This window comes from Haliotis asinina, chromosome 2, assembly GCF_037392515.1.
Source record: "Haliotis asinina isolate JCU_RB_2024 chromosome 2, JCU_Hal_asi_v2, whole genome shotgun sequence".
In the NCBI taxonomy this organism is placed as follows: Eukaryota; Metazoa; Mollusca; class Gastropoda; order Lepetellida; family Haliotidae; genus Haliotis; species Haliotis asinina.
The window spans coordinates 72,756,154-72,780,236 of NC_090281.1; the positions used below are offsets into that span (position 1 = coordinate 72,756,154).

General features: G+C 40.2%; 1 protein-coding gene across 1 annotated transcript; it reads right to left on the bottom strand.

The window, feature by feature from the left end:
* Positions 1–801: 801 nt before the first annotated feature.
* On the bottom strand, positions 802–23,008 carry LOC137272012 (keratin, type II cytoskeletal 2 epidermal-like). Its single transcript, XM_067804387.1, has 4 exons — positions 22,830–23,008; positions 21,673–21,819; positions 19,094–19,229; positions 802–3,201 (listed from the first exon to the last, which is right to left on the bottom strand). Exons 1-4 carry the CDS (start codon positions 23,006–23,008, stop codon positions 802–804), a joined length of 2,862 nt encoding a protein of 953 aa, XP_067660488.1.
* Between the last annotated feature and the right edge of the window lie 1,075 nt (positions 23,009–24,083).

Below are 24,083 nucleotides of genomic sequence, written 5' to 3' on the forward strand. Positions count from 1 at the left end.
ATTTACATAACATGTGTATGCAAGCAGTGATACTGAGCAAGCGCAGCCGCACACACCTACATACACGCACGCACAGACACACCCTAATACACCGCAGTAAGCATACCACAAAGGGAAGTAACTTATGACAGTGTCCGGACTGCGGTGTGCGTGTGCGAGAGAGACAAAGAGCGTGCGTGTATTATGGGTGCGTGTCTAGTTATATCTAATGGCCTGTCTTTCCGTGAATAATAGTCAGAGCAGTTTAATGGTTTTAATGGTCCCTGGCCATCGGCTTCAATAGCCAACGTTTAACTACACGGTAATACGCGGTATCTTCTTGGTGGGAGATTGAGGCTAAGAAAATCTATGTCCAGTCACCCATGGTTGGCGTAATCGAGTTTAAATTGATCCACTGGTAAGGCTTGATGAGTTGGATGATGGCATGTAATTGCATATCATTTGTGACTGTCGATGTTCAATCACTGGATTGCATGTTCCATGGACTCCCATGATAAATAACAGGAATATTAGGGAATGATTTTGAAGCGAACAAATTACAAAACTACAGTGAATTTTGTCAACACCGTATGCAGGATAAAGTGTTCCGCTGTTCCAGAATGCGCTCGTTCAGTGGGTTCACATTGAATAGATCCTAATATCTTAGTCAACTTCAGTGAATATAGTTTTTGACTATGATTATTTTAGAGATAATGCATAGATAGTTGTAAGTGTATAAGATGTTTATTCAAAACTGCATTTAACATCCTTGCCCAAGCCACGGAAGAGGTTTATAATTACATATATTAAGAAACAATGGTTCTAGTAAAGGCCTCCTTTGGCGCTTCGTCTGAACCCAAATTGAGGTGTGGCACCAAATGATCCCAGTGAGCCAGATCCACGAAAGGAAGAAAAGCCGGAGCCAAAGAGGCCTAGACCACTTCCCCGGTGAGACCTTCCATCTGAATTCGATGCATACGATCCACCAAATGAAGAGCCCTTATTATGATCAAAGGAACCAAAGTCGCCAAATCCACCACTAAATCCACCGAAACTTGACCCAAAGTTGTCATTGTGCCCACCATAGTTGCCGTATTCAGAACTGACAGTTCCAACAGATCCGAGAGATCTTCCTCTGTTGTGGTCATCTCTGTAGCCTCCGAAGTCGTTGTCGAAGTGATTGGTGTTACCGATGAAGGAGGAACTTGGTCTGTGACTGCTGTGAGTACCAGATCCATGTACATCATTAACAACGACTGGTGATATGGCAGAATGGAAGCCTGTTCTTGGTGTTCTGTGGGCTCCGTTGGTAATGAGGTTACCGCTGATGCCAGTGCCAGTTCCAAGTTTTACACCCTGGGAAGCAGCAGCGTTCTTGTATCCGTTAGACGTTGCTGCAGCAGACCTAACGGCATGATCATCAAGTGTCTTTTGCTGCTTACTAAGAGCATCCCTATTGTTAGCAAAGTCAGCCTCTGCAATATCTTTCTTGTTTCCAGAAGCTTGCTGTGCCGCTTTACTGAAGCCTGTTGCCTGATTGTAAGAATTCCCATGCGAAAGTCTGTTGGCTTTGTGGAGACTGAAACCATTGGATGCCTTCTTGGCGTCCTGGAAGTTATCCTTTCTCTGTGCTTGGTTGTGCTTGGCAGATTTGTGAGCCTTGTCATACTGGTTCTGGTGTTCTTTCTGGGCAGCCTGCGTTTCTCCAAACTCGTTCTCGACCCTCTTCCTGTTGTAGCTGAGCCTCTCGAGGTTGTTGCCGCCAGATTTCTTGTCATGATAGAACCGTTTAAGCTTCTTGAAGTTCTCGTTCCTATCCTGTTGGTTTCTCTTGAAGTTCTCCTTGTCAAAAGCGGCCTCGTCAAGATCATGTTTGGCAGCCTTTGCGTTGGACTGGGCAGCAGCGTCAGCATATTTCTTATCATCCCCACTTGCAGTTTTAGCTGCCTGACTATTCTTGGCGTTGAAGCCATTGTTTTGGGCATCATGCACTCCCTGAGCAAATTTACCGTTGCGTTGGTCATGAAGACTCTTCAACTGGGCGAATTGTCCTTTGTTGCTTGCTTGTTTGTATTCTTTAAGAGCTGCATCTGTGGCTCCGGCTGCCTGGGCAAGATGTTCTCTACCTTGGTCAACCTGTTTGGCGTTAGCTCCATATTTGTGATTAGTATTTCCTCCACTTCCTTCCCCATGGGTGCCCGTACCAGATGTGCTGCCATGGACACCAGTGTTTCCGTAACCAGTGCCTCCTGTAATGCCACCGTGATGTCCATTGTTGCCATGACCAGCATAGTATTTCTTGTCAGCATGTCCTTGAGCTCCTGCCTGGCTTGCAGCAGCCCGACGACCGAACGCGTTATCCTTGTTGGCGAAATCGTTTGCCTTCTTGACAGCTTGTTGCCGACCAGCATCTTCGGCGTGGAACTTGCTATCCTTTCGGTCATACTGTACGGCTTGTGCATCTTGAGAAGCACCAGCCTTGTCGAGTTTCTTGTCACTGTTTCCGTATTTACCATTGGCGGCCTGCTTCTGAGCAGCGTTCTGGCTGTACTTGCTTTCTTTAAGAGCGTGTTGAGCATCTTGTCTGGCATTGGCAGCAGAATGATCCCCTCTGAGAAGCTTTCTAGCTTTCTGCTTGTCCCTGTACTCATCCAGTTTGTGAGCGTTGTGGCCATTCTCTTCCTCGAATCCTCCCCTCTCGCTCAGGTCTTGATCAAACTTCTTATCAAATCCATAAGAAATGTTGTCATTGAACACTTTTCCTCTGTTATAGGCTTTCTTGTTAGCAGCAGCACCATTGAACCCCCTAGCTCTGTTGTCATCCAGCTTGTCATACTTCCCTTGGGCAGCTGACTGGTAACCTTGAGAGTAGCCAGCGTCGGCGATCTGGCGGGCAACCTCGTCATATTTAGCATCCTGCTTAGCAAAGTTCTGAGCTGCTCTGTTACCATTCTCCGCTGCCTTGGCACTCTTTTGTCCGAATTGGTTAGCTCGTCCGTTGTAGTTCCGTCCACTCTGAGCCTGTCTATTTTGAGCGCCGTTAAAACTGTTTAAGTCCCTTAACGATTTGGATGACTTGCCTTGATTCCGTCCAAATGAGCTGTCTTGATATACAGATCTGGATTGGTCCCGGGCACCAGAGCCATACGAGTTGATGTTGGTGCCATATTCTGCTAATGCAGCAGCGACGCACAGCGCCGTTACCACGGATAGGCAAGCAAGCTGAAATTGAAAGAATGAAAGATAAATCTTATGCAACATTTAGGCATGTTCTAATAACATATTTAGAAACAATACCATGTATTCAAATATTTTTTTCAAATGACGATAGTTAATTAGTTATACTGGGAAATACTTGCTAAAGGCGGTCCTTTTAAGTATCTTACCTATAACCATGTACGTACATATTGGCGCTTGATCTGTCATTATCTGTCACTATTATCTGTGACCAATCTCTTTAAAATCAGGTTTGATTTCTGAACCGGACATCCCATTAAAGTCACGTCCGAACTACTTACAGATCTTTGACCGACTTATGAGTGCTTTTATATGAGTAAGTGTAGTATTACACTGTTCTACGCAGCTCTTATATTATTTAACTGTAGCGCGGAGAGCGTCAAAATGAACATACACACACAGAGCAATTGAGGACTCAACGCTGTTCAAAGACAGACAAGAGACCAACAAGTTCAGAGACAGACAAGAGACAAACACGAACATTACCCAATCAGATAGACACTTTTTAGAGTTCTATGACATTACTTTCTGACTTGTGGTTTCCAATTTTTTATCACACTTTGAAATAATAGCACTTCAGATTTGGCAACTGAACTGAACAAAACACAACTCTCAACTATCTATGGCCTAAATCCGTTTGAATATGACAGTAATTTGTGGAAGGTCGCTTCCGTTTCACAGCTCGTTGCGGGATTCCATCGGATTTGTGTTTAATTGGCAGCGAGAACTGCGATTTTAATGACACTTTAATGACAAGTACAAACATGAATGAAATATAACCCAGATGACTTTAAGAAAAGGAAGAACAGAAATATACAACCGTAGTGTTAACATTTCAATTGCAGATAAGATGCAGGCCCATATACATATCTTAATTTAATACAATACACGAAAAACAATGTATGCTATAACAAAAACGACATAACAGAGTTATTATTGTGGTACTGTCACTTTAAATATCACATCAAAGGATAGCTATTTTGCGTTCTTCGATTTGGGAAAAATCTTGTCAATATTTTGACGTCATAATTCGAAATGAATTCGCACTGAAAATATACATATAAATAATGTACACTTACCTTCATCGAATCAGCTTCTGTAACGTCGGGTCGACAAACTACCTTCGGTTCAACTACCTATGCTGACCCTTTGTCCTAGGTCTTGCACCGAGGTGGTTGTGGTGCAAGTTTGGTCGAAACCCTTTTATAAGAAGTACTTCGCGTCCATAAACATCACAGCACATGCCAAACAAATCAACACCAGTCATTCCAACAATGATTCTCATAAAGACGACATTAAAAGTAATTCTTACAAGCTGGGGGTTGGCCCGACATGCTTGTTAAACATTACACCCCATGTTGTGTATAACACTGGCATAATTTACAACCCGTCAGAAACTGGTTTCAGTTTGCGAGAAAATGCAGATTTTTTATGCTGATGTCAGTTATCTTAATCACACCTTACGACATGTATTACATATGCTAATTTCCGTGACTTTTATCCAATGAAGATGACTGGTCTCAGAATTTACCAAATATAATTCACTACTCTTTTGTATCATTTTGTGTTGCAACATTTATGAAGTATCTTGAAATTGTGACCTCCACGGTACTTTTGTATGAAGTAAATTTACTCTTTCCGACCTGACCGTGTTTTATCTTGATCATTATGAAGAGGTTTTAAGAGAAGACTGAAATATGTCAAAAGCAGTGTTAATGTGCAACATGAATCTTTCGAAGGCCCATACTACGCGATTGCTATTTGTCGATGTTACATCGACAGAATCCTTTCTGAATTGAGTTCTATATTGATCGTAATGAACAGGTATTAAAATGATACTAATTTATGTCACAGGCAGTGTTAATATGTACGCATGCGACTTTCGAAGGCCCATACTACGCGATTGTTAATTGTCGCTGTTACATTTCACCCGGTCCTTTTTGAATGTTTTTGATATTAAACTTGACAAATAAATAGGGCATTGGAAAGGGACTTGTTTATGTCACAGTGTTAATACGTTCATATGCCAAAATACATTTCAGCATGATTGTGAATTGTCGCTACTATACTTGACACAATACCTAAGACCTTGTTCCATGCACATATCTCCACACACTTATATCTCCAATCCCTGATGATACAACTGCAACAGCAATGGTATATGCGGTGACCGTTTATGCTTTTGTCGCCTGTGCAATGATTCCTACGATATATTTGTAAGCGGTGGCGTACAGCAATAATATAGTCGTTCTTCAGGGAATGACTTTCATGTAACACCGTCTTGGACTTACTTGGGTATATCACGGAATGTCAGTTTCATGTGAAAAAAACTTTTCATTGACCAGTATGAAGAAAAGCTAGGTTAGACGAACAATGGCCCCGCTCGCTGACTTGGTTGACACATGTACATGTCATGCTCATGATTTTAATCACTAGATTGTCTTGACCAGATTGAATTAGGTACAGAACGGTGCCAAATAGCTAGAATAGTGCTGGCGTAAAATTGAAACCACTCACTCACTCACTCACTGCTGAGTGTGGCGCTAAAGAATAAACAAAAAATCCAAACTAAACCGACTTTGGTGAAAGTCACGAACACGAATAGGGGTGATACTGGAATTCAAAATAATCCTCGACCCTGGATAGGATAGGCCTTCAGGAAACCACCATTGCGACAATGCCTGTCGTAAGAGGCGACTAACGGGATCGGGTGGCCAGGCTCGCTGACTTGGTTGACACATGTCATCGGTTCCCAGTTTCGCAGATCGATGCTCATGTTGTTGATCACCGGATTGCCTGGTTCAGACTCGATTATTTACAGACCGCCGCCATATAGCTGGAATATTGCTGAGTGCGGCGTAAAACTAAACTCACTGACTCAATCAAAATAATCCCCATATGATCACAACTCTGGAATTAGTTAATATGTTTGTTATTGTACACTGCACTCAGCAATATTGCAAAGTATAATGTGAACATAGGAATCGTGAACATACACATTGTTGAAGGTTTTTAAAGGCGTTTAGAAAGTTGGACGAACATGAATACGGGACACGTTTTATGGATAACAACTTCTTTTTTATCTTACACCATCACGCCCTAACTCCACTCTTGGTTTTGTTATTACAATACATTGTTATCTTTGTGCACTAATCGTAATCTCATTACTGACTTCGAAATTATATTGTTATCTCCTCCTTGCATTGTGTAAACATGTTTATGTATATTCGTCCTTCCTGCTGACTCAGCATACAACTGATGAAGCAGCAATAGTTAGCTCTGAAACGTCGTGTAAAGAATAAAAACGAGGTTGTTATCCATACAACGTACCTCGCATTCATACACATAGTTGACGGCACAGCAATTTCTATAAAATTAATCGCCAGGATATTTATCTCAAATGCATTGATGGCACAGATAATGCTTCAGTGAAAACACTAACACAAGTCATCCGTGTAGAGTAACGCGTTATTCACAATTCTATATGTGACGCACATTATGTCAATTACACCACCAGAGAAAGGAAGCAAATCTAATATATATCATCGAAATGGCCACATTGTAATGTGCTCTTCAGCCCACGCCGATACTAAAATTCAAACAATGGGTCAATAATTGATCTCTAGCCACGTTAGGAAAATAAAACTGGCAGGTTGATTTCATTAAACATTGATAGTGTTGTTCATATGGAATGTCCTCATGCAATGTTAACGTCAAGTAGGCGTACTTAAGAATGTAGTATCCCACGGGGTAGATATGTGGATTATAGTGCTCATGTTGCCAAACGCTACAATCAGCTGTCGGCTTTTGTGATAAAGCCTTTCTTAAGATGGAACTAATGGTCATGTAACTAATACGTAAGCATAAAGGCGTATGCCTTTCCATACAGGCAGAAACACCGACAAATGATACATTTATATCCAATATACATCCATATACATCCAATATACTTGCAAAGGAACATAAGAATACAGCAGCATCATACATGAGCTCTCTGACAGTTATACCAGAGTTGTACGTACAAGTTAAAGGGTTCATACACCACATAAAATGGAACTGTAAAATACATGGAAAATGCATAAATAAATACAAAGTTGCATTAAATGAGCAATAGATACCAACGTCTATTTAGAATATAAAATCGGGTTTTGCTTAAAACATTAGGGGATAATTAGCAAAATTAACAGCTAGTAACTTTCTGAACGCGCACAGAAATATATGGCTTTGATGATTTGTGAAGATACTATAACAATACATGTTATAATTACTTGTCAATTACTTGTCTTGAAAGATTAAGGTCGCATGCGGGGATGGGTTGGGGTGGGTAGGGGTGGGTGTATGCTTGGTAACAATACCGTATCTGGGGGTGAACATGAACACGACAAAAACCTTTTTTTAAAAAAAAAAACAACAAAACAAACAGTTTCAATAATCATACAAAAAATAATTGTACGATTGCGTTATTATAAGCACGTCTCACTTTCAAATATAATACGGATAGAATACCTTGGCACTTTGCAAAAACATGCCGAGCTCACAAAGACGGAATAGGTAAATTACGTGTATTGTACTTTATAACACCATACAATAAGTCAGCGTATTAATTATGTCCGACTTTAGATCTTGTGCGTTGAACAAATATGATGTAAACAGTTGGAGTAAATTATGGAAACATACATGTCACACATGAATTCTATTCAACAGAATTTTAACCCACTGCGAATATTATTCATGCATTTGAGAGTGTCAGCTGACTGATTATATTCTAATTACATGCATATGTTAATTTTAATGATTTACTCCGAAAACATGTTTTGGTAGTTCAGATATTTATGTACCTTTCCCCAAAGTTATTTAGTTTTCGTTCAATTTACATGTTTCATGTTCCCAAAGTCTACGATGACAAGAATGTCTATTGCCTCCTATCAAAGCGTCTACCATAAACAACAAAACAATGAAAGTGTCAAACGTAATCCAAACCCCGGTGAGCTTCTAGTGTACCGAGGGATGCTTCCCTTACAAGAGGCAACCGACAGACGTTTATGTGTGCACATAAGCACCTACCCAGGGACTATTACAAAAAGGGTATGCTTTGTGGGGTTTCCGACACGGAAGCCAGTGAAGGTCATGAACAACATGTAACATGTCGTAAAATGTGTACTAACTATGATGTTTCCAAATATGAGCAACAAAACCCCTTTTTCATTTGTAAGACATATCTACTAAAATCAGGGTTTAAAGGACAATTTCGACTTGACCATGAGCATATGCTTGTGAATCAGTATCAAATAGCGGTGATACCAGAGTTAGTTCTAACCCACAATATGCATTATGTCGTAAAATGTGTGTGGTGTTTCGAAATATACAAAATCTTTTCATATTTAGTTGGCCTGTTCTAAGAATTAGCTGTAAAGAAAAGGAATTCACGTCACGCGACAGCAGATCAGGCCCAGAGCTCGCATTGCAGCAATCCACATTATATCACCAATCAGCTGCCTTCTCGCCGCGTTATTAACGCTGCACTGTCATTATAAACGCGGGACGTAATAGCAAATTGGCGTCAAGTTGTTTATTTTTCAATCATCTTCATGATAAAATGTGATGCCTGGCGACTTTAAATCTAGATTCAGGCGTGAACACATCACATGACGTTCATACGCGACATGAGCAAATTGGATGTTAACCATATCCACAGGGACCCTGCAAAGGATCTGTTAATTCAAGAACTCCTGCAGTTATCCGAGAGTCGTGTTTTAGACATAGCAATCTACAGACTTTAAAGAAATACTGTCGTGATGGTTTATTAGTGGCGACTCCATGCAGCATGTGACAGACTTCAAAAGTTTCATATTGATTGCCGGTGTCAGATTCGGATTAGAATTGACACCCGTCTTGTCTGTAGCACGGGCAAGGATTCTTATATGATTAGTGGTAGACCACATACCACAAACATCTATCACAAACCTACTATGTACGCAGTCACATTCAAGAAAGGCATTGACAGATTGACAGGAACATTGTAAACGTCAGAGTCAACCTTGTCTGGTGTAAAGGTCTATTCTTGATGACATTACGAAGTCCAAAGTGAGTGAGTGAATGATTGAGTTAATATTTATACTTCTGCACTATCTCAGCCATACTGTGACGAAAACAAGTTATACAATAAAATCTGAAAATATTTTGAAGATCGCCATAGATCGCCATGAACTGAAGGTAGATCATCAGACAAATAACCATGAGGACTTTTGCTACGGGCAAGGATCCAAGGCGAATTCAGAAGCAATTAATTAAAAAACAATATGACTAACGTGCGTTATTGAAATAAATGTCCCTCAGAATGTTCCAACTTTGTAACTTTGGTGTTGAAAACGAATTTTAAATACATTAATATTATATAACGAAATAGGAATACAATCTGCACATGCACTTTTGTCATGTCTGAAATACGTGTGTATGTCTTGTGGCATACAAAAAATATATTGTATATTTGCTCATTCACCATGTTTATATGTTAAGTCCCTTACTCTGTTTAATAAAACATTTGATGATTTTACAATATGTCTGCAGTGTGTAACTACTCGCCTGTTTATGAGCTAATGGCCTTTCATGAGGTGAATTTCCGAAATTTTACATGGCAGACTTGAACCAAGCTTACGTGAGATGCAGCTGTGCTTGATTCCCCTGTTCCTCGTTTATTACCTTGCACATTTACCGCAACTATTTCTCTCTCTCTCTCTCTCTCTCTCTCTCTCTCTCGCTCTCGCTCTCTCTCTCTCTCTCTCTCTCACACACACACACAATGTGAATAGAACTATGATAAAACTAATTTGTCACAGTCTGCGTTTGGTGTTTCGAGTATATAACTTTAATGTATACATTTGTAGTTCATTCCGGTCACAACAACCCACGGCATCCAAGACTCGTGTAAACAAAGTGTAAACACTTGGTATATACTGGCTACGAGTCCTTTGTTCTAAGATTGTTTGCATAATCAAGTAAGTGTACATTAAACTAGTAGCATTTCGTAGATTTGGAAATCAAATTCCTTGTTATGATATTAGTAATGTGACTCGTGCCACCGGCAGAACATCGCATGATTACGCTCAACACATGGTGTCCTTACTGATTTTCAGAGGTTAATCTATATCAATTTTCTTGCTATTTTGCCATCTACACCAAGTGGAAACTATTTATGACTCACAGAGATCAATCGAAATTGCATATTCTTTTCACCGACGATTTTATAAATATCAAACAGTCAAGCAATAGTGACAAACCCTCGTGAGACAGTTCTGCTAAAACCGGTGTCCATCGTACACGGTAGACTTTATCTTTCATACGGGAGTATGAATCACTGTTAAAACTGACGTTCGCTCCAAAGTATTAGCGAAAGGGTGGGAGGTTCAGAGCATTGCTAGCATGAGAAATTATGTCGTTCTCGTCGAAGCATCTACACTAACTGCAATATTCTATCTTGACATTCGTGTTTTGTGACAGGTCCCTCTAGACTGACACTGAAAGTATTATCTTCAGTGTCAATCGATGTAATCCTTTGTGTTGCATCCTATGTGCCCGGTAATCGGTAGTAATTACAGTCCAATTCAAAACGCATAAACAGCTCGAAATGTCAACACGAAAGCAGCATAGGATGACGGTGACTCGATCAGCAGATCAGTTTTCTGGTATCGTCTCCTAGATTAAACGATTGGTTCCTTTTTGTCATGATACATGAATTCGACTGTAACTTGTAGGCAGACTGCCAGCTACCATTTGCAGTAGATTTAATGCAGTAATAATAGTCGTTTAGTGAATTATATATAGCCAGCTGTTAGCAGACACAGTCTCTCTGTTAGTAAACGACGTTATTTCTGCTCAGGTGAAAGATTATAGACTCAAAGATGCAACTACAAGGATTAAGAATGTTAGTCGTCGTTATAAGAAAGTCGTAAACGAGTTAAAAACGCTCCGTGTTAGAAATAAGCATGCATGAAGAATATGTCTGTATGCAATACTGATACGTAAGACCAAACGCTCATTCGTCTCAGGAAATTGGGTTTTTTTCTTTTTCAAAACCCCCATGCTTTAGATTTATGACTAATACAATACAAAGTATGGCTAATGTAATATAAAGTATGGCTAACATGCGCGTGGTATACTGTCTGAACGTGTCACTAGGAAAAAGGTCTCGTGATGATACGTGAATATGAACAAGTATCTCTTCCTATATTCATATCACAACTGTAATGTAAACGACATTTCAAAATTTGACGCATCTGACAAAACTATGTTGGATGTAGGTGCCTACTTCGACCTTTTCCCTACGTTCAGGTGAACAATTATCCAACGTTGCACACGTTTATGACGCGTGAGATAAACAGGATACAGTGAGCAGAGTACGCCCACCTTTTGCGAACACACGGTACCAACACTCTCAGAAGTTATTCACAGATGCTCACATGTTCCTGCTATAGTCGGATTTGTACAACCTGCATTGCTTTTTGTAGAGATTTCTTATGGATGAGGATAAAGTTTATAATAAGTATCGCTTATTTTCTGTCTACCATTTCTCTGTTCAAAAGGGTCATTACGGGTCGGCCACATCTATGAAAACATATGATGTATGTTATGGATGCAATCCATTGCCTTTCACTACTTTGCTCTCCAGTTCTCATTGATGACGTCATATCTGCGGAAACATTTGACACTCTCGGCGATATTTGTATCATCAGAGTATTTTTATGCGTCTGTTACAAGTATTTATTGAGTGAAACGATTGTATGGGAGTATCTTACTTTCGAAAAGGACAGCGATGTTTCATGTGTCTGAAGAATTAATGTACAGGAGCTCTTTTAATGTAACTCTAGGGATATTTATAAGCAAAATGTCCTCGACGAATGATTAAAGACTTCATCTCCCATGTGATGCTATGTTTTATATAGAGAGAGGGAGATTTCCCTATTGACGTCAGCTTAGTCATTCTTATTAAAGAAGAAAAGGCATATCCTGTTATTTCAGGTTCGAGTGGGTTGCTTTTGTATTGCTTATAAGTCTTTATTAAGAAGTGAAGAATGGTCAGAAGAAAGACCTTCGACATAACGTACCGTGTCACTGCAATGTGAACGGCAGATTATGCAACATGGGTAGAATTGTTTTTTCTTGCAAAATGTGAATGCCAACGTATACATTACACCGTGCACACAATGCCAACAGCATCACAGATGCGTGATAGTCCATATGACCCACTGAAGAGATGTTTGACAATCCACATGACTCACTGGAAAATATGTTTGACAACCCATGTGAACCACTGGAGAAATGACTGACAAGCCACATGGCAAACTGGGTAGAGGCTTGAGAACCCATATGACATACCGAAAAGATGACTGACAATCCATATGCCCCACTGGAAAGATATGTGTCAATCCATATGACCCACTGGAAAGATACTTTGACAGCCAATACAATCCAGGGGAAAGACGTCTGTCAATGCCTTTGACCCACTGGATAGATACCTGACAACCCATATGTGACCCACTGGAAAGATGCTTGTCTATCCATATAACCCAGTGGATAGATGACTGACAATCCATATGGCCCACTGGAAAGATGCGTGTCAATCCATATGACCCACTGGAAAGATACTTTGACAGCCAATACAACCCACGGGAAAGACGTCTGTCAATGCCTTTGACCCACTGGATAGATACCAGACAACCCGTATGTGACCCACTGGAAAGATGCTTGCCAATCCATATGACCCAGTGGATAGATGACTGACAATCCATATGACCCAGTGGATAGATGACTGACAATCCATATGACCCACTTTATAGATGACTGAAAATCCATTTGACCCACTGGAAAAATGACTGACAATCCATATGACCCACTGGGCAGACGATTGACAATCCATCCAAGACAAAGGAGAAAACATCATCATGTCATGTCAGCTGTTTGCTTGCAAAACGCGTAACTGAACCCGAGACGTTTTCAATAAACGCATATCTCGCTTTTCCTTTTGACAAAGGTATCGTTGTGCTGGAAGTGTGGATCAATACGTATATCCAGAACAAAGAGAGCTTTCAATGCCGCTCCCATCGAACACCTGATTTTAGGTTGGAGGAACCTATAGCTAGGTTCAGATAATACTTCATTTATCAGAAACGATTGCGATAGATTTTATCTAATCACGATTTTATCTATCTGTCACGTGGCATGTCAGAAGTGCGCCCTTCACAGCAGGGCTTTAAAATCTTGCCTGTTTGGCTTTTCTTCAGATTGAGCTGTACGATCCTTGTGAAGTTAAACGTAAGTGTGTTTGGTGTATGACAGATTAAACATACGTTACAGATTACTTTCACTTTCACTGCATGAATTAACACAACAGTGGATGTATAGAGATACATATGCTTACATTATGCAGTATAAATTGATTGGCATTTTGATCTCTGAAAGCTTCAGTCCAATTAGAATACAATTTGTAGATTACTTGGCATTTACAGACAATGGCCATTACTCTGACAGTCAAATTGATAGTCACATTAAGGACTGTTTGATGATAAATATATCCTCTTTATTTGAAATATTTCCAACCTTTGAGGACACCAGGGCCTAAGCGACCTATACTTGTCATATTTGAAATATTTCCAACCTGTGAGGAAAGCAGGGAATAAGCGACTTGTCATACGATGTAAGGACAGAACATTAACGAGTTCTCATGCCGAGAGACCTATCTTCATACTATTAACACATGTCAGGGTGGGCTTGGCAACACTACAGATGTACTGAACATTGATGGAGTAAAATACCATATATATATATACTGGAACTTCTCTAAGAGGCATTTGGATCACTAAGGAAAAATGACAATACATATATGAATGTGCAACATCTCTTTACTATAGTGAGAGCGACATTTCGGTGTACGTTTTAACACCGTTATTAAGCAAGGTAGGTGGAAGCGTGAAGCCTGTAGTATACACAAAGGGATGATCTGGTGGTAGTATGAGGGAGGTATGTAATAACCTTGGCCAAGGTTGATTGATGATTGGAGTCTTTTGATACAGATACTTTGTTTGAGATTCCTGATTTTAAAGCCTTTGAGGACAGTTGTCACAAACAGAAGGAAACGTTGAACATGACGTACATGGCATGAATGAGCATTATACAGGTGAACTGTTTTGATATTGTGGATGTACATTTTACTGACTAGCGGTACGATGACTTATTTTGTGACTTGTCGTTGTTACGTTTGCTGAAGTTGTTGGCGTGCATCTTGAATTGAAAGATGACAAATTTGAATGCTTATCATGAGAACAATGTCTGACAGGAAATCGATACGATTATTATCGCGGCCCTTATGACATGGCGACCTTGTGCCTCACTTGGGTTTGAATCTAGGATAGGGCTAAATGCCCTGTGCACTAGGCTGAGTTCACACCTGACAATGTAATCTCAAATATGCCATATGTCACATCTGACAACTTTCTAAAAGCCATCGGGTATTCCTAATTGATTGAAGAGTTACAAGACAGGGAATCCTGGGAACACTGTTTTGGAAAATCCTGTGACAAACCTTTAAATTATTTTTTTCTTTTTAGGACGCCATTAATTTATATTGGTAAATGGGTAATAGATAATATCAGAGAGCCAACAAAATACCAATCACGTGGTTAGGTGATGATAGTGGATGGAGTGACTTCACGCCTGTCATCATTCTGGACAGTATAGATCACTCAATCATGCTTTCAAGCACTTGTTTGAAAGAACTCCTGCTATCATAAGTGATTTTTTGTGACCCATTCACAATTTCCCTTGCCGTTTTACAGTTGGAATCTTCTTTGGTGGATAATCGAGACTTGCTATTCCCTGGTGTTAAACGTACGTTGGCGCCCTTCTGATTTTCAACACTGCGCACGTATGGTGTATTTTGTGTATAGATACTGAGTCACCAGGGGTACTGGTCTTGCTCTGGAGTTAAACTTGTGGTGCCACGTGGAGAATTAACCTGTGAAGATCTGAATTAGAATTTGCCTTCGGCAACCCATACGTGCTTGTCGTAAGAGGCGACTAACATGATAGCTTGATCAAACTTTCTGACTGGGTTAACTCATATAATTGTCTAAATTGAGTAGATCGGCGCGCGTGTTGTTGATCACTGGATTGTCTAACAGACTCTCAATTACTATTTAGACTACACCACAGCTGTAATGTAACTTGATTGATGTCGCAAAGAAACATTTTAAACTCACACGTGTTGTTCGGTCCAACTATGTTTAAATACAGAGTGTGTTATGTTGTTGTCAATAGGATCGTGCTGTTTAGTAATGTGTCTTCAGTCATGTATTCCAACACATGGCAGAGCAGCATGCTTAAAAAGAGGGGAGGTTTTACACAAGTCACAGTATCAATATCGAATGTGACCACAATTTGTGTTCATTCAGTCGAGGCGTCGAGTGCATTGAAGTCACCATTTTTTACATCATGGAGAATGTTGTTCCAAACGTTAATCAAGCATTGCTCCAACTTTCATGTGGCCGCGTTGTCAGGTGCTTCTTTCCCCGAAGAATATATGGTTCGGTGCCATCCCAGATCTCTTCCATCGGGCAGAGGTCTGGAGAAACGGTAAGCGGAGGCAGTGTACCGATGACACTTCCAGACAGGGCCTGGATTCATCTGCCTTTTGCCTTTGCCAAGAGTGGTGTGTTTGGTGGTGATGTGGAGGCACAATTTGTTGCAGAGTTTGGGAAAGGCAGGAACCATGTTCCATTTTGCACACGAGCACAAAAAATCCTTTAAAGTTTGAAGTTTACTATTGACACAAGGGCAGTGGCCCATTCTAAATTCAGAAAATGGCTAATAATCCTAAAAATGGACCCTTATCAACGTTCTCTTTCCCAGTCCTTATTGGAATGTGGCTGAACGACACAATCGAATTGTTATGCTCGACTCATCCGGTTTGCATATGGTTCAGCCATAAACTGATCCCAGTCCAGCTGTTAATGATATGGTATGGTATCTAGTCAGTGGATGCACCTACTGATTATCTTTTCTTGTTGATATGACGTGACAAGTGAGAGACCGGTCCGTGACAAGTCACGAGTGTTGTGCTGTATACGTTGTTTCTCAGTAATCAGATACGGTTTGCCACGAGAGTTTACATGAGCCAAGAAATGTTGTGTGCTGTTCGCATTCAGAAACAGACAGTGTAGATATCAAGCTTAGTTCAAACATACACAGTTCATTAACACGCCCTCAGCTTGTGAGAATCACGCCCAGAAAGTCATAATATAACGACATTGCTAAATGATATATTTACAAATGAGACTGTGCTTTTTTGGTTGTTTTTTTCTTTGTTTTAAATCAGAAAAAACCTATGCATCACAGCTTGGGGAACTTAAATGAACTTTCTGCAGGTGAATATATTACTGCATAAATCTAATATTGATAATACCAAAATACATTCAGAACTCGAAGTTCTACACATGTCTTTATGTATTTCACCAGTGACGCCAAAACATTTAATATAAACGTTCATGGGGTTAATGTAAGAGACCGATGCTGCAAGTAATCAATAAATAATGGTATTGCTTTCCGATCAGAGAAACAGACAAACCAGAAGACACATAGCGTTCTGTATAATGTAGTGCCCAGCAGTTTTCGTATCGCCTCGTAAGTACTCATCTGTTCACTCCCCTGTCGCCTCATTAGCGGCTCGCCGTCTACATCCTGTCTACAGAAACGGTGGTAGTTATGCGTGTGTGTCTGCATGTGTGTGTGTGTGTGTGTGTATGTGTGTGTGTGTGTGTGTGTGTGTGTGTGTGTGTGTGTGTGTGTGTGTGTGTGTGTGTGTGTGTGTGTGTGTGTGTGTGTGTGTGTGTGTGTACGTGTGTGTGTACGTGTGTGCTTGTTGGGAGGTCAAGGGCGCCTCATACTAATGGCGGCATGGCAGCATGAATATCAACCTGCTATTAACGTGTAATGGAATTTTGTTTATCCTTTTGGATCATTTTGTTAACAATGCATCAACTTAGACAGTATGTCTGATTCATATCGACGATTGGTAACCGAATGGACAAAGGGGATCCTCGCTCTTGTTTTAGTTCAGAATTGTAACCTTTGTGCGGTGTGGGGACATGCTGTGGTAGTTTATTTGACTACGCATTTAGATATTTTGAATGATTCGCACTGAATAGAATAAAGCTACAGAACTGTATGGCGGTCTGTAGTATGACATCCTATCCTCAACTTGTCGAATAAATTGTAAATCTTTTCCTGAAAACATGGTTGAAACAAAAGGCATGTGTATGTTCTGTGTCGTCCCATTGCGACCTGGATAGTCTAATACAATTACCGATTAAACAGATCTGCCAAACTCAGTCTCCATTTTGTGTCAAATGCAATTTTAACGATATATGATCTTCAACCCGTATTCCAGACGGAGTCTGGGAAATAACTATTTTCACTCTTCTCCTTGTCTAGTGTGATGAGTGTAGGGACATAATATAATCATGTTCTTACATCGACGTCAGCTCATCACTTTCACCCGACGAGCCAACTGCACAGCTTCTTTGAAAAAAGATTGGGCCAATATTCGACATGGGATTTACATGAGCTGATGTGTTGGCGCTTCGTCACCAAATATATTTCTCTTGGGAATCGTTCCATTATGGCCACAAAGGTCAGTTTGTATCCCGGCATAAAAAAAAGTATCTTTCGAAGATTCTTGGAGCAGAAATTTTGACCTGGATGCACAATGTAGTCACCAAGAAAGCCATTTCTGTTAATAACAGTTCATTGGTTCTAGGTTACATTAACTGACGAGCCATGACAAGAATCTACATGACGTCTTTGTGGAGATCGCCCTGAACATACAATTCCAATAAAACCTTGTTTCAAAGTTTCCTGGTTAAATTCATCAAACGCATTGTGTGTATCATTGTTTGAGGACATTTCTGCACCAAAAGAGAATGCCTCTTCCTCCATCAGTCAGCTGCAAACGAAAGGTAATCTGTCAGTTTTGAAATCCACTATTCCACCGTTTGAACTTTAATGACCAAGGTTCACACACTACATAGCACGTGATTGATTACCTTCTCGAGGAAAGATTGATTACGTGAAGAAAAACGTAGGACATGTTGACTGAAATCCATTGAGAAACCAGACGCTAATGAGTTTAATGAATGTACTCACGACATCATTAAAACATGAAAAAGTGTTAACGTTTCTTCATAAACATGGATAAAGCACTTCTTTGTATAGAAAGCATAAAAAGCGGCTTTCAAGAAATCATTTATTTGCAAGGCACTGTTAGAAATACATACAACAATGTTGAAGGCTAATAATCCAACTGCCAGATTTGTATGAACATTTCCTGTCGGAAGGCACGTTCACATTAGGTTTATGCGTTTTTTTTCTCATGAATGATTATTATTTAGCGAAAACACGCAGGTTGTCTTTCTTAAATAAACAAACTGAACTATGGATTAATACACAGACCCCGTAATTATTGTAACATCGTAACAGCAAAAACTATATACAAGTGACATTATGGAGTAGTCACCTGTTCTCTCTCTCTGAGAGGAAAAGTTTACGACCAGTAATTGTTCTCACAGATTATTTACCATTCACCATAATAACACCTACAAAATCATTTCCGTATTCTTAATAAACACCTGACTTCTCTAGTGCCATGTGTTTATGAATCAGTAGCAAACAGTGACGATACCAGCCGTTAGCGAATAAATGGGCATAGTCTTCCCTTCGGGTAGCAAACATCACAAACACATGCATAGGCAAGGCAACTATTGAGAAGATTTGTTCCACATTTTGTGAATGTTTAGCAATCATATGACTTGCCCCCGCAGTGTCGGGGTACCAGCAAGGATACTTCCCGGATCCTGTCTCCTGTACCGTTGTCATCATCACACCAAGCAAACACGGAAGCTTCCTCGAAGTCTTCCATGCATCTCCCGACCCCTTTGTGCTGGCTGCATTCGGGGCACTCGCGTTTCCTGTGAGGTATGACAGAGTTTGATATTAACAGCTCAAATGTTCGTTCAAATATATTTCTACAAATACATCTGAATTCTTAGTTCATGCATTGTTTGAAAAGGAAATGACGGAACCCTGAAAATATAAAGAAAATGAGGTACGGTAACTCAGTGACACAGCACTAAAGAACCGACGTACGTACACTAGTCCCGATTTCTAGAAGCAGCGGCCAATATATAAGCCGTGCATATGACATTCGTCGTACATGTCGCTGTGAAAGTGAAATTACCTTGAAAGACACGCGAAACACATTTTCGTAGCTCACGGCACATGATACACCGACGTGCGTTGTGAATGGTAATATCTTAGGGTTAAAAGATATAAAAAAAAACAGTATGGCAACAGCATCAAACAATACGTCTCGATCGTATCCTGAAACAGAATCTGCATGACGCAAAATAAAATGATACCACTTGATCCCGGAAACTAACGAATTACACCATTTGTAAGCGAAACTGGTGAAGGTGCCTTGGTCTGTCCGCTCACTATTCTCAGGAAAATTTGCTTTTGGTGCAATACCCACGGCTTGTTAACAGTCTTGACTTATATATAGCCCATGTGCGTTTTCCCCTACAAGAGCTGCAGGTGAGTGTTATTCCCCCTTGGAAACTGAAAGGCCTATTTTTACACCCCTAAATATCTATCTGTAGGTGTGTATTACCGATCCATACTACTTTGGATGGTTGGTTGGTTGGTTGGTAAGCTTCTTGCTTAACGTCGCACTCAGTAATAGGCAGGCTGTATGGCAGCGGTCTGTAAATATTCCTGTGTCTAGAACAGACAGTCCAGTGATCAACCTCATGAGCAACGTTTCGCACCAATGGGATACGATGACATGTGTCAAACAACTCAGCGAGCCTGAAACCCGATCCCTACAGTTCGTCTTTTGCGACAAGCGACAAAGACAGGTTAATGGAAACCATTATTATACACCCCTGCAGAAACGTTAAGGGCGTAATATACACCTCTACAACAATGTACGTGTGTGTTATGCATCCTGCCCACAACTGTAGCTGCTTATTATACACCTTAAACAGCCATGGGTACGAATCACAGTTTGGAAGATATGCGATCACAGGGCTTGATTAAAATATACCCGCTGCTAACATTGTGCCGAGATATGCATGATTGTAGATCGATTTATAGAAAATACGTCATTTTACATTTAGGTAACTTGTATCACGTTTCTAATATTACTAATTCCAACTAATGATACGAGTTTCCGTTAACAGCCGTGTGTACTTTAGGCAGTTTCATTGATCTATTCGCTATTATTTTTCACTGTCGTCTATTATTGACACCTTCCATGATTTATATACATATCCGGAAAAAAACGTAAACAGTTGATAATACTGATGAGGAAAATGCGTGTGGTTAACTTGACGCCACGAACATGACGCCATCAATCACACATTAGAACGCTGACCTTACGACAACACATGTACACATGCGTGCATTTAGGTTTGAGATGATTGTCGTAGAACTTGCGTGACATCTCGCCAAGTAAAGATTGACAACAGTGACTACAGTCGCCCATGTTTACATTTTCCTTTGTTAATGGTGAAGACAAACTGAAATGCGAAAGTTATTTCGACGTCGATAACCCCAGACCCTGTAAACAGGGGGAAACATTATTGCTTTCGGACTATATATAAGTCACGAAGTCTAAAGTCGATCATGCTGACGCATTGTCGGTGATCCTTTGTTCTTTTGACATCGACAACCTCAGTCATTAATATTGTTATTTGGGTTCTGTATTCGTTGTAACAGTGTTGCAACTGTATTACATTGTGTCGTTTAAGATTCAGTAGAGGGTTGTGTTTCTTAGTACATTTAGACTGAGAGGAAGCACTAGTCTGGCAGCCTCTTTGTGTGTCAGCAATTTTCCAAATGTTCTCATATTTTTCTGTATGGCATGAAGGCCAGTCATAATATAAAAGATATATTTTACCCGGATTCCAAGCCTGGGCCTATTTTGGACGTTTGATCTCTATGAGGCGAATTAATCTTATCAACATTGTCCGTTTTGCTGTAATCACTGGTTTCATAACGGATTGCTTTGTTCATATTGCTTAACGATGCATTTCTTCAGGTGTACGAAGGCGTTGTGAATGATCAACACTGGACCAGACAATCCAGTGATTGATGCCAAGAGCATTTGTCTATGCAGTTGGGACAATACAATTTGCACTGAGTTGAAAACTTAGTTCATTTAAATATTATACAAGTGTGGACTTATACCTTCCGTTGTTCTTTTAAAGCATATTTCTGTTTGATACCTTGTTTCAACTTGGAAATCGGCGCAAACAATATTCACAGTACACAAGACATGATTGCCTAAGCCCAATGTCGAAGCAATCAGGCGTTGGTAAGTCTAAATAATCAGTAATGTCGATCACGCACCTGCAGGTTGCGAACATTGTTGGCTGGTTCTTCCTGTTGATGGTGAAACACTGGTGCCCGCCCATCTTAAAGGAGCGAAGTGGACGACGATTGCTAGGACATATTTCAGACTGTGGTTTGACCAAGCTCTTCAGTCTCTCCAGTTGACTGCAACAAGAATAACGGTAGATTGGAGGCTAAATTGTTTTATGCCACAGACAGCAACTCAGTTAATTGCTCTACCAACAACTTTGTTGCTTGAGGACTGGAGTTTTACTTGTCGTTGTTCACCAGGGAATGAAAATAGTGGACAGATTCCATGATACGCGTGGGACCGATTATCTTTATTTGACAGGGATTTGAATTTTATCATCATCACCCAGCTGCCATGTTAAATATATACTACATCCCACGTGGCGGTGGGGTAGTTAAATGTGGTGGTTGCATGTTCGCTCGGGGTCGATTTTCCACATAGGTAGGTAAACCTTGCAAAGTCCATGTCTGGTGATCCCACCTTGCTGGAATACAACTAGAAGCGGTGTAAAACCATATTCACTCACTCTTACATCCTACGGTTTCACCATACTGAACGTTGATGTTTCCTACAATGAGTGAATTCTGTTATCATACTGGTATCTTAATAATTATCATAGCAAGAAGAAGAAGAAGAAAACCGAGAACGCCAGCATACCGACCAGGATCTGAGTTTCATCAACTGAAATGTATACTGAAATGTGCGAATGATTCACCTGTTGAATATATACACACAATGGACTCCATGTACACTGACATCCTTCTAATCCGACATTCTCTGTAAACCCGACATGCTTATTTACTCCCGAATTTGTCACTATATAACGACTTCTTAATACACATGGGATATTTGTTAATAAAGAGGCTTTGATATTAACGTACATTTCAAAGGTTTTGTTTACTTTTCTTTGTGGGGGGCTTAAATTTGAATTTACGTTCTCAAAACTTCCTCTTAAAAGACTCAACTCAAAACCGAGATTTTTCAGAGGGAGTTCACTGTATTTGTGTAGCAGAAACGCAAAATCGAGATTTCTAATGACGGAGGTTGTCGCATTAATAGGAATCAGCATGTACTCAAATTACAAATATGAAATTATGATATATTCTCACCACACACAGTCCCATTCACGATTTTCGACTCTTACCTTGACTGTATGTCGACGTTCTTGCCGACGGTCGTGTCGAACACGCTGTTATCTCCGAAGAAGCCAGTGCTGCTGTCGAAGATGTTTCCGACTGATTCCCTTGACCGGAAGTGTTGGTCGTCGCGGAAGGTGCTCAAGTTGTCGAAGTCGTTCGCAATGAATGCACCTTCATTACCCATTCTTGACCTCAGGAACGGACGCCTCTGAAGCTCGTCAATTATTGCACTCCTGGGATTATAAAAACTTATTTACGTTTTTACACCATGAACCTGTGAGTGAATTCAGGACTCTTATAACAAACACGCTTCTAGCGAACAGATGGGTATAACAAACTGTTCTATGCTATATATTATATTCCAAATGCTTATCACGAACTATGCTCATAAGAAACAAATATCAGTGGTCACTTTGAGTTCTTTCTACCCGGAGTTTGTGTTTTACATTACATTAGCTTTGTAAAGACTGCCTGTAAATGTTTGACTCTGGTAGGCAAACCTGGATAACCGAAAATCCACGGCATCGGGTTATGATGGCACGCAAAACAACAACCCAACAAACCTACCCTCGTCTACGAACTCGGTCATAATGCAATATATATGATGATGTATCAATCAATGATGATATTGTTCAGGTCAGACACGTTATACATACAAGTAACACATAAAAGGCAAATAAATATTTTTAAAAAATCATGTCTGGCGTATGAATACATCTACGTCAAGGCTGTAATAAAATATTTTGATCATATGTTTTTAAACTTTCAAACTAACAAACTCTAAAGTAACAGCTGTTTTAGTTTTCCTCGCGGATTTTTAGTCTGGCATCTACCCATATAACCTGTCAACGAAAGTTAATTTGTTTGCGTAACGTTATTGAAAATTATCAATTTAGAATGGAAGAAATTTTAACATTAACTTTCCTTCAAACAACAACGCAATTTGAACTCCACCCTTGCCGGACTATCAAGTGGTGTGCGACATTGCCACATCATTTACCTTGGTCGCCTTGGTCGGTCTCTAGACCAATTCAGTAAGTACAACCACTATTATTTATACACTCCCGTTCATCAGGAATCGAGCGATACCCAAAGGGTTTCTTTGAGTCACAGTGTTAGAAGTTGGAAGTCAGAACAGAACAAGCATATCAGAACAAGCATATATGGATGCCAACTTCTTTAATTCTAGAGCCCGGCGTTTCGAAGGAGGTTACTGTATCGTTTTACCCCAAAATGATTCATGCTTGAAAACGATACAA